This window comes from Aptenodytes patagonicus, chromosome 3 (genome assembly GCF_965638725.1).
Source record: "Aptenodytes patagonicus chromosome 3, bAptPat1.pri.cur, whole genome shotgun sequence".
NCBI lineage: Eukaryota > Metazoa > Chordata > Aves > Sphenisciformes > Spheniscidae > Aptenodytes > Aptenodytes patagonicus.
The window spans coordinates 110,763,371-110,778,541 of NC_134951.1; the positions used below are offsets into that span (position 1 = coordinate 110,763,371).

Genomic DNA, 15,171 nt, shown 5'->3' on the forward strand with positions numbered 1-15,171 from the left:
AGACCGCATAGGTCTCTTGGGGCCTCTAAGGCTGATCATGGTGGTAATTTCAATGGCCTAGTTTGGACTTTGCTATTTTTATTTGTTAATGAACCTGTGAAAGCAGGCTGCTTTATCTAAGCTTGATAATGCCCTCAGGAGACCAAGAACATAGCCAGAGAGAGAAGGCATTTGAGGTATGTGGGTTGCAAAGCCTGGCTGGGCAGTACAGAGTTAATGACCTGAGGTACTTTAACTAGACCCAAGCCACCACACCTGGGAGGAGCAAGGGCTTAGAAGGTCTCTAGAAGAGAGCAAAAGCCTCTAGGTTGATAGAAGGGTGGTGGGACCTCCATTCCTATCTTTTGGAGAAGATTCGATGGATAGCAGGAACATTTGAGTGGCTATTCCTTCTTAGCCCTTTCTTTGAAGGTCTGAATTTGAATCAGCACTTAGGGCTATTGCTACAGATTTGCCTGTGAGTCTAATGGAAACTGAAGTCTCCTGGGAACTCTGCAAGGAGGCGAGTCCTTTCTCTGCTCCCCCCCTCCCCACCCCCCCGAAAGGATGGGCAAGCTCAGCCCTTGCTGGAGTCTGGGTGTCTCAGCAGCTGGAGCTGTTTGCTGGGTTACCTGCTTGTTGTGGATTGGAGGCTGGGTAAGTGGAAGCCTCTATCACACCAAAGGTGCTGTGCCTGGGAAACTCAGTGACTCATGGGCTTCTTACTGCATACTGCAAACAGTAGGAAGAACTTTTGTGGTTCTGTGTTATTTCTGAGGTGTGCAGAAAGTCTAGGAAAACAAAGCTGCTCTGAAAGTACTAACGTTTTCCTGGTTCCCTGTGGATTATCTGTGCCAAGACATAGTCTCTTTGTGCAGGTGTGTATTCTGCAGAAGGAATTGGCATAACAGCTCTTGCTTCAGCGGAAATAAGCTAACTGAGAAACCAAGGAAAGAGTTTAACCTGTAGCGTGATTTAATATCTTAGAGCAGCAACTAACTCTTTATATTGACTTGGGCTTTATGATTTAGTGTCATGATTAATGTAATTGTAAAGGTAAGATATGGGGACTTGCCTGGTGCTGTGTGCTCCCTGCTGCCTGTACCCCACTGGGAGGTACCCAGATGCCTCCTATGAGCTGAGCAAGAAACAGCTGTTCCCAGTTAGGCAAGCAGTGACTTGAGAAATGCCTATAAAGAAATGCCCCTGGTGTGATGACCTGTAACTACCTGAGCTGGCTGATCTGACATGGGTGCAAAATCATGAACCACCCAGTGTGCCAGCCCAGGCATTTCCAGTGAGGAGGGAAAACCTAGTATTAGTATGTGAGGTGCCTGAGCCTTCCTTGAGAATTGCTCTTTGTCATCCTGGCTGCCACATTCAGGAAAGCGCATTCAAGCTAGAAGGGGGTAGAAAATGGCTGGATTACCTGCTTCTCCCCATCCATCTGCATTTCTTATGAGAAGAGGTTAAAAAAAGCTTGTCCTGCTAATCCTACGCAAGTGAAGTTTGAAGGGGAAGTGTGAGGCAGGTTAAATCATAGAATCATAGAATCATAGAATCATTGAGGTTGGAAAAGACCTCTAAGATCATCGAGTCCAACCGTCAACCCAACACCACCATGCCCACTAAACCATGTCCCTAACCGCCTCATCTACACGTCTTTTAAATACCTCCAGGGATGGGGACTCCACCACTTCCCTGGGCAGCCTGTTCCAATGTTTCACCACTCTTTCAGTAAAGAAATTTTTCCTCACATCCAATCTAAACCTCCCCTGCCGCAACTTGAGGCCATTTCCTCTCGTCCTATCACTTGTTACTTCGGAGAAAAGACCAACACCCACCTCGCTACAACCTCCTTTCAGGTAGTTGTAGAGAGCGATGAGGTCTCCCCTCAGCCTCCTCTTCTCCAGGCTAAACAGTCCCAGTTCCCTCAGCCGCTCCTCATAACACTTGTTCTCCAGACCCCTCACCAGCCTCGTTGCCCTTCTCTGGACACGCTCCAGCACCTCAACATCCTTCTTGTAGTGAGGGGCCCAAAACTGAACACAGTATTCGAGGTGCGGCCTCACCAGTGCCGAGTACAGGGGGACGATCACTTCCCTACTCCTGCTGGCCACACTATTTCTGATACAAATCCTACTTTGCAGAAAAGCTGTTTGAGCCAAGAGCCCTTACTTGAAAGGTAAGATTTCCTTTGCAGAAGAGAAGATAAATTAAAATAAAAGGGTTGTGAGATGTTTAAACTGGAAATAGGAAAAAGTTGCTGCTGTGCATATAGAAGAGAGAGTCTAAAAGCCTCAACCTCTAGAACAACTATGAGCAAAAACCTTCCCAAGCTCATCTTCAACCTAGCTCTTTCACAAATTATTTTGCATTCTGTGGGAGAGGGCTCAACTCACTGGCCTGGAAGGTTCCTCCCAGCCTTAGGTACCTATGTATAAAATAAGCAAAATTGGGAGAGCACAAGGCAGGGAAAAAAGGATTTAAGAGCCTCCTCTTTCACGAAAATATAGATGCAGGAAAAAATGAGACTGAGAACACTCAGACCTGCTTTGTATCTATTTCTTTGAGGCTTTCCTTGGTACAGGTGCATGCCTTATGCTGTTATAACTTATGCTTTTGCTTGGAGAGGTAGAAATAATGGTGATAAGTCTGGGGAATGGCTCTCCAGAGGAGGAAGATGAAAAGCCTTATAAAGTTAGAACTGAATCCCTCGTTTTTTCAACTACCCTAGATTTTCTTGCTGCCCTGGCTGCTCCTGGCATGCTGTGAAGCACAGAAGACTATTTCTGAAAAGGTGGCAGGGTGGGGGTCCTGGTGTCCCTGTTGTGTCCCTCCACCGCCAGTGAGACCAGAGAAGAAGGTCTGTAGCAGTGACGAGTTGGTACTCTTCCAATGTGCAACGTCTGGAAGGGTTTCCCTTTCCTGGTGCAGGCCAGATTTTTACAGCCGGAGAAGAGGAAACTACTCTGGGCTTTGCTGAGGATGGTATATGTTTGATGCACAATTAGGCAGAAGAATCAGTGAAATGAGAGGGATTTCCTTAAATACATTATTTACTTCCCTGACTCAGAACTAAACAGTTTCAGAATCTCATCCCCATAAGATGCCAAATGCAGCGTGAAATCCTTTACAGCTATCTTACAGTATGAGTTAACTTCTTAGCATCTGGGAGGGTGAGTGGCATTGGCACTTCTGCCTCCCGCAAACGTGCCATGCAATCTAACCTCCCGGGGAAGCATTAGGGGGAAGTCTGCTCAAAGCATGCATGGAAAGAATTATATTGGAAGAATTGCACTGGTGAACTTGGCCTTAAAAATAGCTATGCCTGCCTTGAGCAATGCAGAGTCCTGTCTCTAAACCTTACTTGGAGGCCTAATATGTTTGGCTAAGGTTGTGGCTGAACAAATATTAACTGTACCCTCCAAAAGGAACTAGCTGGGAATTGGCTGCTGTGCAGTAACTTGATAAAAAGGAAGTTTGCATTGGGTGCCTAGATGCAGGCGGTTTGGGGCCATCTTTTATATACAAGCGACGCGTTGTATCAGGTTCTTGTGATATTGGCTTTAAGACAAATTAAAGAAGATGCAGGAATCTGTCCATACCGAGGAGCTTCCAGGATGGAGCCTAAACTGCACGGGTTGCCTCTTATCTTCGTGTACACCACAATGGGATCCTGGTCTATTAAAAAGGTTTCTCAGCCCTACTGGATAATATATTAGTAGTTCTAAAAAAGTGCAAGTTGACAGTACATATTCCTTTTGTCAAAGTTCATCATCATTTTGCCGGCAGCAAATTTCAGAGTTTTGTTTGTGGTTATGCCTACAGTATAGTGCGGCAGCTTATGTAGGACCGCTCAAACTTGTCCTGATTCAGCTGCAGGTATGAGTCATCTTTCAAACTGTGAGGAAACTATTTGATTCCCTTTCTAAAAAGTGAATTTTTGGAGGGAGAGGAAATGAGGCCAACTGGCCAATGAATTAAATATTTAATTATAATGTATTTCCAATACAGTTATAGTCAGAAAAATGACAATATCAAAAAGCATTTCTACTCACTGTATGCATTTGAAGTTGTAGCCTTTTAGCTTATAAAAAGAAATTTAAAAAAAAATAAAGTCTTGTCAGCATTGGCCCTGCAAGGCTAAATCACCTATGGGTACATAGACTGCTTTCTGCTCAGTCTCATATTTCATGAACAAAAGTTTCGGACAAGTGCCAATTACAGTGTTTACCGCTGCTGCTGAACGTGCTAAAGAGAAGCCAGCTTGATTCCTGGATCTGAAGTCATTTGTAATGTTGGTAAGGTCCAATTCTTTTTTTTTTTTTTAATTTGAAATGAGCAATTCTGACCTTGAGTGTGTGGTAGAAAAGGTAAACATGAAGCCTAGCTGTGCCTAGCTCTGTGTGTGTACATATATATATATACACATATATATGTACACACACAAATGATATTGGAGAATTACTTTGCCTATTAGTGTACTTGAAATAAAATCACTTGCTGCTCACAGATGTACTGAGATGGCTCGTGTTCTCAGTGCTACGCAGGCACCTCCTGGTTTTCAGAGATAATCGAATCGCTGCAGAGAATGCCGAATCCTTGGTGACCTGGGAGCTGAGTGACTCTTCTATATTGATGATGTTTACCCAAGCACGCTGCACTCAAAGGCCATAAAATAAATGAGAAATTTGATTAGTTTCCGTTGCCACAGAGCAGCGCTCAGTTTCTGTTTAGCTACCATCAAAGTGTCTAGACGCAGAGCATCTAAACTCTTCATTGACCTAGTGATGGTGAGTCTAAGCCAAAAGCCCAAGTGTCTGGTTCCAAGATCTAACTGGACAGTACAGAGGCATTTCTGTCCTGACTGTACTCTGGCTTGTTGCTATTTCAGCAATGCCTGGTGTTCAGAAGGAATCCAAATACAATGCTGTGGCTTTTGCTTCCAGGTTTACCAAGCAGGCTTGACTCTCAGCTTTTGGCTGGAAGCCCTTCTTCAGAGCTCATAGTACCTGGGGCATCCTGTCAGACATCAAGGAAGCACTGACCCACTAGCTTTATCATTTCTGGCAGTGCAGGCTGTTCCTGCTTTGAGATATCTAAAGAAGGCTTCCTAAAGTTTTTTATGGAAATTAATTAAGCTCTGCAGCTGTGTACAGAAAGGCAAAGAAGCACTCAGCAAAGGAATGGACTTTCTTCTCTTTGGGGTGTCAGAGTTGTCAGTGAATGTATTTTTTGAGATCTAAGGGATCTACCTCCTAGAACAAGGATCTCAAATACCCCTGGGCCCATGGGACTGAACATCAGAAGGGCCATATCTTAATGTCTATAGCAAAATAAGTGAACAAACCTAGTACTGTTAAGCACTCTCCTGCCTACAGGAGCTCCAAAGGTTCCTTCAACAGGTATCAGATCTATCTCAGAGCTCTCAGGCTTTGGTTTGTTCCCCAACCTACCCGTAACCTTCTCAAATCTGCCCATAAGACAAAATGCACCCAAAGCTCGCGTGGGGTGGACTCCTCAGCTGGTGTGAACTGGTGCATCTGCACTGGCTTCAGGGGACTTCTCCAGGTGACAGCCCAGGCCAAGAGACCTGCAGTGCCTGGAGTACACCCTAGGCCTTCACAGCAAAAGGCGCCTCATGAATATAAATGGTGCGGATCTGGAAAGCTAATATTAAACTGAGAGGGTTTGAGTATGTTTTGTATTCTTTAAATTAAATGTATGCCACTTGCTTCTTAAAACCTTCTGCAAACAATTCTGGGGTTAACTTATTCAGACAGCTGCAAGAAAACTTCATAAGTCACCTTTAATAACTAAGACTATGTGATTCCATTTCAAGTTGTTCCTAGGCTATCAAAAAGATATGGTTCAAAGAATGTTTAAAATATTTCAAGTCTTTCAAGTTCCCATCAAACTTTCCAAGCTGATATTCATCTAACTTACACTGTTGTCAAAGCAGTAAGTTTAATGGAGTGAGACTAACTCTGGGTTTTCTTGTTCCTTTTGTTCATATAAACCCAGACCTGCAGTGTTATTTTTGAAAGAAAAGAAACATGTCAGAGAAAATTATTAAAAATAGGTTCTATTTCCCTAAAGGACTTGTTAACGGGTCACATACATGGCTTATGTAAATATGTAATCAAGGTCTGTTTCAATAGAAGTGTTTTACATGAGGGCTTTAGTAACAAGGGCTTTGATATTCAAGGTATTGGATCAAATACCAAAAAAGCATAGTACGCCTCAGAGATGTAAAGCAAATACCTGAACACTAAAAGGGAAGTCCCATGCCTATATTCTGAAGTTTATTTTTGTGAAGGGTCAGTGTGTGTAGAAGCAATTGTTATCAGCCTTGCAGAAACAAATTGGGTTATCTTTGATTATTTTTTCTTTGAGAGAGAGAGAGAAAAGGAAGCTCCTAACAAAAACAGAATCAGATATTGGGGCTTTTCTTCTAGGTTTAGGGGTTGCTTTCAGGATCAGCACTTGGGGTACTGCCCACCGAAGGCTGGCTAGGGAAAGCCTGGAGGTAGGCACCATCCCCAGATTCACAGGAGGCTTTTGGGCCCAGTTCTGTTGTTTGATGGATTTTGGCACCACTCTCTAATGAAAGCCCATTTAGCGCAAAGGACTGGGACTCCACGGAGACATTCAGAAGGTGGCAGAAATAAAAAGGGGCTCAGGATATTTGTATTCAGTTTCTAGGCTTAACACAAATAATGCATTGACCTCTTCTAGTTTCAGAGCAGGTAATATTCTTCAATCTTTTAGCTTGTAAACTGTCAAAGAAAATGAGGTTTTATTTCAGGCATATGATCTTTAATTTTTTTTTATGCTATTATAGAAACTTCCCAAATTGGAGGTGACAAGAAATGTCGCTTTTATTACTTATCTGAACCATTTTCCTAAAATACAGTAAGTGATTTCCCCATACTCTGTTCCAGCATCCACTGAATAAATATCCTGGAGCAAGTATGTGATTGGGCATCTTATTTTTAGCATTTGGAGCACAGGCCCATGCACCAGGGAATTTTTTAGCAATTGCTTTAATGGTGCTGTGTTTACAGGACCAGCATTGGTATTATTTATTGCCAATGACTTGCAGAAATTGTTTGAATCTCATTTGCACAATGGATGGGCTGGAAGACCAGTAAGGTCAGGAGTACTGTGGTAAGCAGCACAGGAGGGAGAAAGGGTGATTTCTTTGTGTCTAATCTATCAAATTCTCATTACAAGAATTTCAGCCTTCTCGCCTCTATATGTAGTCAGGAGAGGTTGCTGCTGCTGTCTTCTGGAGCTGGATCTTATCAGCGAGGCAGGCAGGGAAGAAGGCTGCTGCTGCAGCTATTCGAAGGGGGAATAAAGCCCCCTTACAGCTCCCTTCTGGTCGCTTGTATAGGAGCTCTGTTTAGACAACGGCAAGCATTGAAGAAAAATGGCTAAGAAAGTTTTGCTATGATGGATTTTCAGGAGAGGACGAGTGCTGTCTGAGAGACATCTCGTCAGCGTCAGCCCCTAATTCGGGGAGCTGAGCAACACTGCCTTTTTTGGTTGCATTCGCACAGCGTGCCCGGTTCCTGGTCACTCCTGCTTCTGCTCGCAGCTCTAGACCAAACGCCAACAAGCAGAAGGAGCATTCAGCATGAAGGGCTGGAACAATTTCCTTGTTGTGGATGGTATTACAAAGTTTACGTGCTCTGTTCATTTTTTTTACGATGTGGTCCTTGTTCCTAACTCATGCCCACAAGCAGATGGGCCGTCCTGCTCGGCGTGAAATGGCACGTCATAGCCCCAGCCCCTGTACTAAACCAGTTCCTGCTCTGCTCCTTGGTTATTGTGTACTTGTTTCGTGTGAAACTGTGGCTAGAACTTGCTCTGCCTCCCAAATAAAAATCCCTAATGACTAGGCTACTGGGTGAAACTTCCCTGGTGTCCCTTGTCCCCTGAGTCTTTGGAGTTGCTCTTGCTGGGATAGGCATGAAGCCCGCTCTCTTGCTTCAAGGCAAGTGCTCTCATGATTAGGTTGGTGTCCAGCTCTGTCTCAAGACATGAAAAGCAAGCCAGTCTTCTGCTCCACAAAGGGATAATTAGCTTCCTACCTCCAAGAGACAGTCTGGTGTCTCCCAGGTTTGATAATCCTCTTACAAGTCTATATACACCCCGTCCCAGGCAGCAATGCTGGTGCGTGGGTCCCCTTCTTGGGTATCTGCCTCTCTCCATGCTATGTCTGGGAGATAGCCAATAAAATGGTTTGTATATGAGGAATTTTTAAATTAAGCTTCATTTTTTTTTCTTCTTCTAAGACAAAATTCAGACGCACTGTACGTACCCAGCTCTCCTTGGCAGACATCTGTTCGAGTAGCTCCTCCAATTATAAACTGAGGGTTGGTGCACAACTCCTGAAAAGACACATTTTCAAAGTATGCATCACCCTTTCTGGTCTGAAAAGTCCCCATTTCTTGTTCATTGTTTCAATGTGAAGGTTCAAAAAATATTAAACACTTTCAGCATTTCTAAAAAATATATCCTTTGTCCTTTATCTGATTAACATGGTATCAGAACAACGTTGCCTTATTAAATTGAAAACTGCATGTATTTTTTGGAGGCAAATCCCGAAGCCCTTTGCTACTTGAGACTGTCAGTGATATTGGTGAGAATTTTTGCTACTGTGGGGACAGAGGTGAAAACTCAACCTCGGCATTTACATCTTATTTTATCTTGCTGTTGTTTTGCCCCAAGAGTGCAAATGAGTTGCTGCTGGGTCTGACACTGGAGCTGTGTTGAGCTTCCACTGCCACCGGCATGGAGGATGTTCCCCCACCCTGACCCTGCTTCCTGGGAGGCCAACCGTGCAAATGCTTTTATTAGTGACCCCTCCCTTTCTTCCTGGCCCTTTGGGGCCAGCCAAGTAGGTTATGGCAATGACTGTTCCTCCTATCCCCGCTCTGAGCCCTCCAACAATTCATGCCCTATATTAGGAAGTTAATTTTGTCTCTGTAGAGACAAAAGCCTTCCCTTTCTCCTGAGCATTTTCCATGAGCTTCTAGATGGCAGCAAGGGGCAGTTTATAGGAAGCCTAATTTGGTGACTAGTGCTGAGGAAGGCTTAGGCAGTTGCCTGCTCTCCCAGAGAACAGCAGTTGACAGCTCTGAGCATCCCCGTGTCACTGAGCTGCGGAGACAGGGACAACCCAGAACTTCGTGTGTGTGTGTGATGAAGAGCCAACTTGTGAATCTCCTCTCACAATAGGTGTGATCTCAGCTACATCCTTTTTGCTTCTGTGGTTATCCAGCTGGTCAGTCTTGGTGGATAGGAGTCAGAAGTAGGTTACCTACCACACAGAAAAGGTTTTGTGTCGGTTTTTCCCTCCTCCCTCTAAATCAGTGCACTTGGTGGCAGTCAGCTACGTATGACTTATTACTCACCTAGAAACCTGTCCTTTCTGAACCACTGCCAAGTGCCACATACACCTTTCTCACAACTGCATTTCCACCTTCTCTCCTTCTATAAATGCACTGTTGAAATCGGAAGATGTCTTCGATGGCAGAGTGTCTAGCACTCACTGCCTGCAAACCAGCAGTCACAGCCCGGGGGGAGATGACCTTAGCAGTGGATATTTATTTTGCAGGGCGCATTTCTCCAGCAGGTCTCTTCCAGACCGCCCACTGGGTCCTGCTGCCTGTTTCAGATGTGGGCAGGTAAGTGGACAAGTATCCCATCAGCCTGCAATTGTGGGCAGTTTGCAGATGGAAACTTGTTGGCTGGTTGAAAAAGTCCAAGCAATGAGCAAAGCTGTGATCTCCCACAGGAGTCACCCGCAACCCACAGAAGTAGGTCAGATCCAGGTTCCTTCACAGGAGGGCAAAGCAGGGTTTTTTCCCCCAGCACGTGTGCTTGTGCTGCCTTGCAGCAGGGTTGGACTCTGCCCCATGCACAGGGATAAGCCAGTGGGTCCAGGTACTTGCGAGTTAAGTGTCCATAAACTGCTTGTGTCTCTGCTGAGTGCCAGGAGGGCAGAGGGGTCCCAAGTGGGCAGGTCTCTGGCAGGCAGGGCTGGGACATTTAACCCTGCTGGATTTCAGCCCTCGGTCATTCCTGACCGCACTGCACTTGTGACTGTGCCTCTGCCTGCACCGGCCACAACGTTGTTCTTGCATGAGGAACCAAAGTATAATTTAATGAGTTTTCTAAGGCTGCTGGTCTGCCAGAGTAGGCAAAGCCAAGAGATACATCACAGTACTTGCTGCTGAAACATTCAGGTGCCAGAGTGAAGTGCTGATGGACAAATGGGGTTGCCAGGGTAAAAACCTGGAGTTATTAAACCTGCAAATTTCCGTTTCTCACTTTTCAGGTGGAGGAAAAAAAAAAATCTAAGCCTTCAAATTTTCCCTTCTTCTCTCATTCTCCTTTCCCCCATGAGAGGAAGGTAAGTTGTTTGGGTTTTTTTCCTTCCTTCCCCTTTTTTCAATTGTTCTTGATGTTGCAAGGAGGGGCAAAATGACAAAGGAGGAGCAAAGTAGGGACAGAAAAAAATGACTGAAATATGAAAGTGCAGAAAAATCTCTGAAGCCCTTATTTTGTGGTTTTAAAAAAGTCCAGCATCTAATCTTTCCTGATGAAAATGACCATTTTGAAATGAAAGGCCATTTATAGGACATACGTATTTTGGTAATAACAGTTCCAGTCAGTTGCTCTTTAACTCCTATAGGTGGCTTGAAGCGAGGCAGAGGATTTTATTTAAGTATTAGCCTGATTTCCTGAGGTGCACAGTGGCAGGACCATGGTGTGGGTACAGTTACAATTGATGGCCGATATCTCCTGGGGTGCCCTGCGCTCTGTCTGGATACACATGGGGCGTTTGCATCCGTCTCTGGATTGTACCCTGGCCTCGTAGCTCCGTGGAGCTGGGATGGACAGAGAGGAAGCAGGTTCCCATGAAGCAGTTATAGGATTCCTTGCTTTATAAAGGGCTTAGAAGATGTTCATTTCTTTTTTTTCCACCCCCTTTTCAACCTTGCTTCTGCTAACCATGGAGGTAAAGCAAGATGGAAGAAAAAACCAAAACATACCGGAATAGTGGCTATTCAGGTTCACCACTGATTTCTCATGGATGTTCAGGTGGGCTTTGATTAGATCTGAACCCAGTAAAACAAGCAGTTATAAAGCACTCTTACCATGGGGCGCTTCCAGATTATCCCCTGCGTTTTGAAGGAGTACGGTCCCAGGTCCTGGTAGCCCAGCGCGGAAGGACAGGCTGGGAACTCCTCATCCTTGAACAGGGTGCCAGCCTGCAGGCACTGCTGCTTCAAGGCTTCATAGTCCTGCTTCAAATACTTGATGGCGTTCCTGTTGGATCCGAGCCCATCCGCGGCTGCTCTTTCTTGGCACAGCCTTGCTGCGACCCTGGACATGCCTGCGCACCAGCCTGCCCACCCGGCGTGCGGCACGGCTCTGTCGTTGCCTCCTGGGCAAGAGGAGGTGAATATAGGCAGGTAGGAGGCTCGGGTGGAGCCGGGGGCTGCCCTATGTGCTCCAACAGCCCTGGAGGGAGGAGGCACCAGAAGTGCAAATATGTACCCAAGATGTACCTGAGAGACGCAGGCAGGGAGCTGGCAGGGGCCGCAGCCGGCACTGCTGGGTCTGTGGGCACTGCCTTGTACTACTCCCCCGTTATTTGCTTAAAAGCTTATAAATTCCCTGCCCCTTTTTAAAATACACTTTTAACAAGGAGCAAGGGAAAACAGTGTTTTTGCAGACATGCCTATTTACACATGGAAAGTGATTGTGTGTGTTCAGTGTGCTGAAAGTCAGGTTTGAGGACCAGCACTTTAAAAATCCAGATGAAGGTGGTTTAAAACTCCGTTCCTTCCTTCTGAGGTCGGGCTCTATCCTGTTGGAGGGTATAGCAGCCACAAAACCTGGTGCTGGATATCTACTGCTACAGCTTACATGGTTATGGAGATGTCAGCGAGTTTTAAAGCCAGGATCATGTTGTAAAGTTGAACCCACTTCCAGCATAAGTGATCTTTTTTTAAAAAAATTGTCTTCGGTACTCTCAAAGCAGTGTGATTTTTATGAATTAGTTAATAAGCAATAAAAGGTGTGAACTTGACAGAGCCAGAGATGGCCACCTGGCCATATGACCTGTAGAGGGCAAGGATACAATCCAGGAGCATGACCCAGGTCAAAAGTGGAAAATTGTATCACCAAATAGGAGGCAAGCTGGTACCCCTGCTCCCCATCTCCAATGTGACCTTGGGCAAAAGTCACTGTACCTTCCCCACCTATACAAACAGGGTCTTATCTTGGCTAGTGAGAAGTTAGCCATCATATTTACAGTCTTTTGGTGGTGTTTCCTGCATGTAAAATGTTTACAAGCCAAAACAAAAAAAAAGCCTTGGGTGCAGAAGGCTTTTTAGACCTTAAAAAATAGTGGTTCCTGTTCTTGTAGTAGAAAAACTCCGAGTTTCTACCCATTTTGTACTGACAGAGGGGTGCACACCTCCCTGGCAAGGTGGCTGCAAATGTCTGTCGGTTCAAGAACTGAAGCAAGAGCAATTTACCGCGGAGCACAGCTGCTCTCTGCTGTCTTCCTATTTAATGCCCAGGTTTCCTCAGCAAAGCCCACTGCGTGTTCAGCTGAGAGCTGGGTAAACAAGTAACTTTGTTTGCTAGGGAGCATGTCTGATGACTGCCCCTTGGGAACTTTAGACAGGAGGTGTAGGGACGGGAAGAGAGAATTTTTAAGGACCGAAACCTGTTGAGATAAGGAATCCAAACAGAGGCTAGCCGGGTTGCTTGTCTGCAAATATTTGAAGAGTGTGAATGCAAATAGGAAATTAAATTACTTGGTTGGTTCCAGGTGGGCACAGGTTGAGAAGGCTGGGCTGAGGGAATTACTGTACTGGTTATCTAAAAATTAAATTAATACTGTTAAAATTGAGTGAAGGAGAAGAATGGCCAGAATTTCATCTCTGTTACATTTCAGTACTTCTAGGTGTGTCTGTACTTAATCAGAACAGAGGGTGTAATAATAAAGGGTTGAGGGGAGGGTTTTTTCTTTCCAGCATGGATATTTTTTTTCCTGACAAATAGACCCATTCAGAGGTACCCACTTTCTCTGCTCATGAGGCAGAATACTGGTTTCTTTCCGTCCCTGCACCAGCCTCTTACACTGAAATTTCCTCTGTTCCCAGAGGCACGTTCCCATTTTGCTGTGCTTGCTGTAAGCTGCAAGCTTTGGCAATATTGTTCATGGAAAAGCATGGTGGTCTGGCATTTGGGAAATGCCATTTTGATCAGGAATCTTTTGTTTCCCATGTACTTTTTTGGACATACACTTGATAGGCTGTGTGCTCTGTAACTCCAGTTGCCACTGGACACAAGTGTGCACAGAAGGGGTGAACCCTTGTATATCACCAGTGTGTTAAGGTGTGATACAGAGGAAATGCGATCAGATTTTAATCTTCATAAATTCCAGCAAAATGTGCTGTAGGATTTTTTCTGTCCTGTATCTCCCATTTGGGAAGAGGCTGAGGACAACCATTTTCTCTGACAGAGACTTGGACCAGGTACCACCCAGTGTGTCCACCACAAACCTCTGCTCCTAGTGACCTGTAGCACAGCACTTCAAATCCATTTCCAAGCTTGATTAGCAGCAGAATGATTTCTTTTGTGTAGAAAGTGATACACAAGCACCATCTAGAGGATATAAAGAAGGGGAAAAGATGACGATTGCATAGCTGACTACAGCAACAACTGACAGTTACATTATGGGGGAAAAAGTTTTCACGTTCTCCATGACTCTCAAAAACTGCTGCTGAAGTGGCATTAACCCCTAGGGAAACAGCAACCAGACAAAAAAAAATTAAAATTATTCTGATTTCTGTTCCTTCTGGGATTTGCATATTTTTTCTGGCTCTTCCTGTTTTCCTTCCCCTCTTCCCCTTTCTTGTTGATAGCAAGAGGGTGAGAGAAATGGGGAAGAACAGAATAAACCAGGAAAATGCATCATCTTGGTTTCAAAGAAGAATCCGCAAATTCCATGAAATCAAAACTGTTCCGTATCTGTGAGAAATCTTTAGGAGAAAATAACTGCCAATTACCTAACAGTTCTAGATACATTTTTGCTATAGTGCATTAGAGGGAAATGAAACAGCTCCCCTGTACTGCAGCGCTTTGCTAATGAGAATTAAAGCTGCTTAGCTGTATTGTAGACCCTACAGCGTGAAAAGGGATTAGCTTGATTTAGAAAGCTTGCCTTCTCCTGTTCTAGATGTATGGGCTCCTGCCCACCCTATTACTGTGAAAATGAAGTGACTATTAATAGGCAGACTAGTGCGAGCTATGAAAGGTCCTAAATGTTTGTCTGTAAGATTATTCTTTTAGAGGATGAACTATTTCACTAAACGTTTGAGGTGGGGGAGTGTTGCCGCAAGCTGCAGCCTAGTGGGTTCCCTACAGGGAAATGCATCTGAAATTAGCATTGATCCTGCTTATTTTTTTAATAAAAGCCAGAACATTGTTGGTGCCTGAGGAGGAGGAAGATGATGTGCTGCAGCGGTAATGCCCGCACCCCGGGTGTGAAGCTCCACAACACAACCAGGCTGACCCAGGGGAGGTGTTTCAGCACCATAAGGAGCTGGGAAGGGCAGCTGTGTTTTGCAGGATGACCTAGGTCTTTTTGCCACCTCTCGCTGCCTTGGCCCGGGGCTGCAGCCAGTCTTGCACTGATGAGGAAAGCTCAGTCCCTCTCCAGATCCCAGCTCCAGAGGGGAAAGCAATTCCCTTCTTGTGAAACACCACCACTGCTGCTGCAAGCCTCCTCCTCCGGGAGGCCACCCTCATCCTGGTGAGGACAGGGCAGCTCCTGGGAAGGAGAGCAGGAGCCCAGCAGGTGCTTGGCCCTGTTTCCCCCTTCCTAGGCGGTTGGCCAGTTGCTCCCCATTGTTCCCCCAATATCTGTGTATAGTGGAGGGCAGATGAGCAAGAGGGAGGAGGGATGCTGCGAGGCAAAGCAGCACTGAGCTGCTCACAACTGCTGAGTGCAGGCATAGGGAAGGAGAAGCCCATCCTACCTGGGACTCCGGGCTGCGAGTGGCAGCTGGATGGTCCTTATCAGCAACCAGCATAAGCTGCTGCAACAGCTGAAACTACTTAACTTGCAAAATGTGAGAGTTAATGACTTTT

General features: G+C 45.3%; 1 protein-coding gene across 2 annotated transcripts in view; it reads right to left on the reverse strand.

Annotated features, from left to right (window-relative positions):
* The window catches only part of CAPN8 (calpain 8), a 31,033-nt gene extending 19,586 nt beyond the window's left edge, over positions 1–11,447 (reverse strand). For both annotated transcript variants that reach the window (XM_076334636.1, XM_076334634.1), the window contains exons 1-2: positions 11,157–11,447; positions 8,312–8,381 (exon numbers count right to left, since the gene is read on the reverse strand). In XM_076334636.1, coding sequence (XP_076190751.1) covers positions 8,312–8,381; positions 11,157–11,393 — 307 coding nt within the window. In that variant the 5' untranslated portion in view covers positions 11,394–11,447. The remainder of the gene's footprint in view (positions 1–8,311; positions 8,382–11,156) is intronic.
* Positions 11,448–15,171: the final 3,724 nt, after the last annotated feature.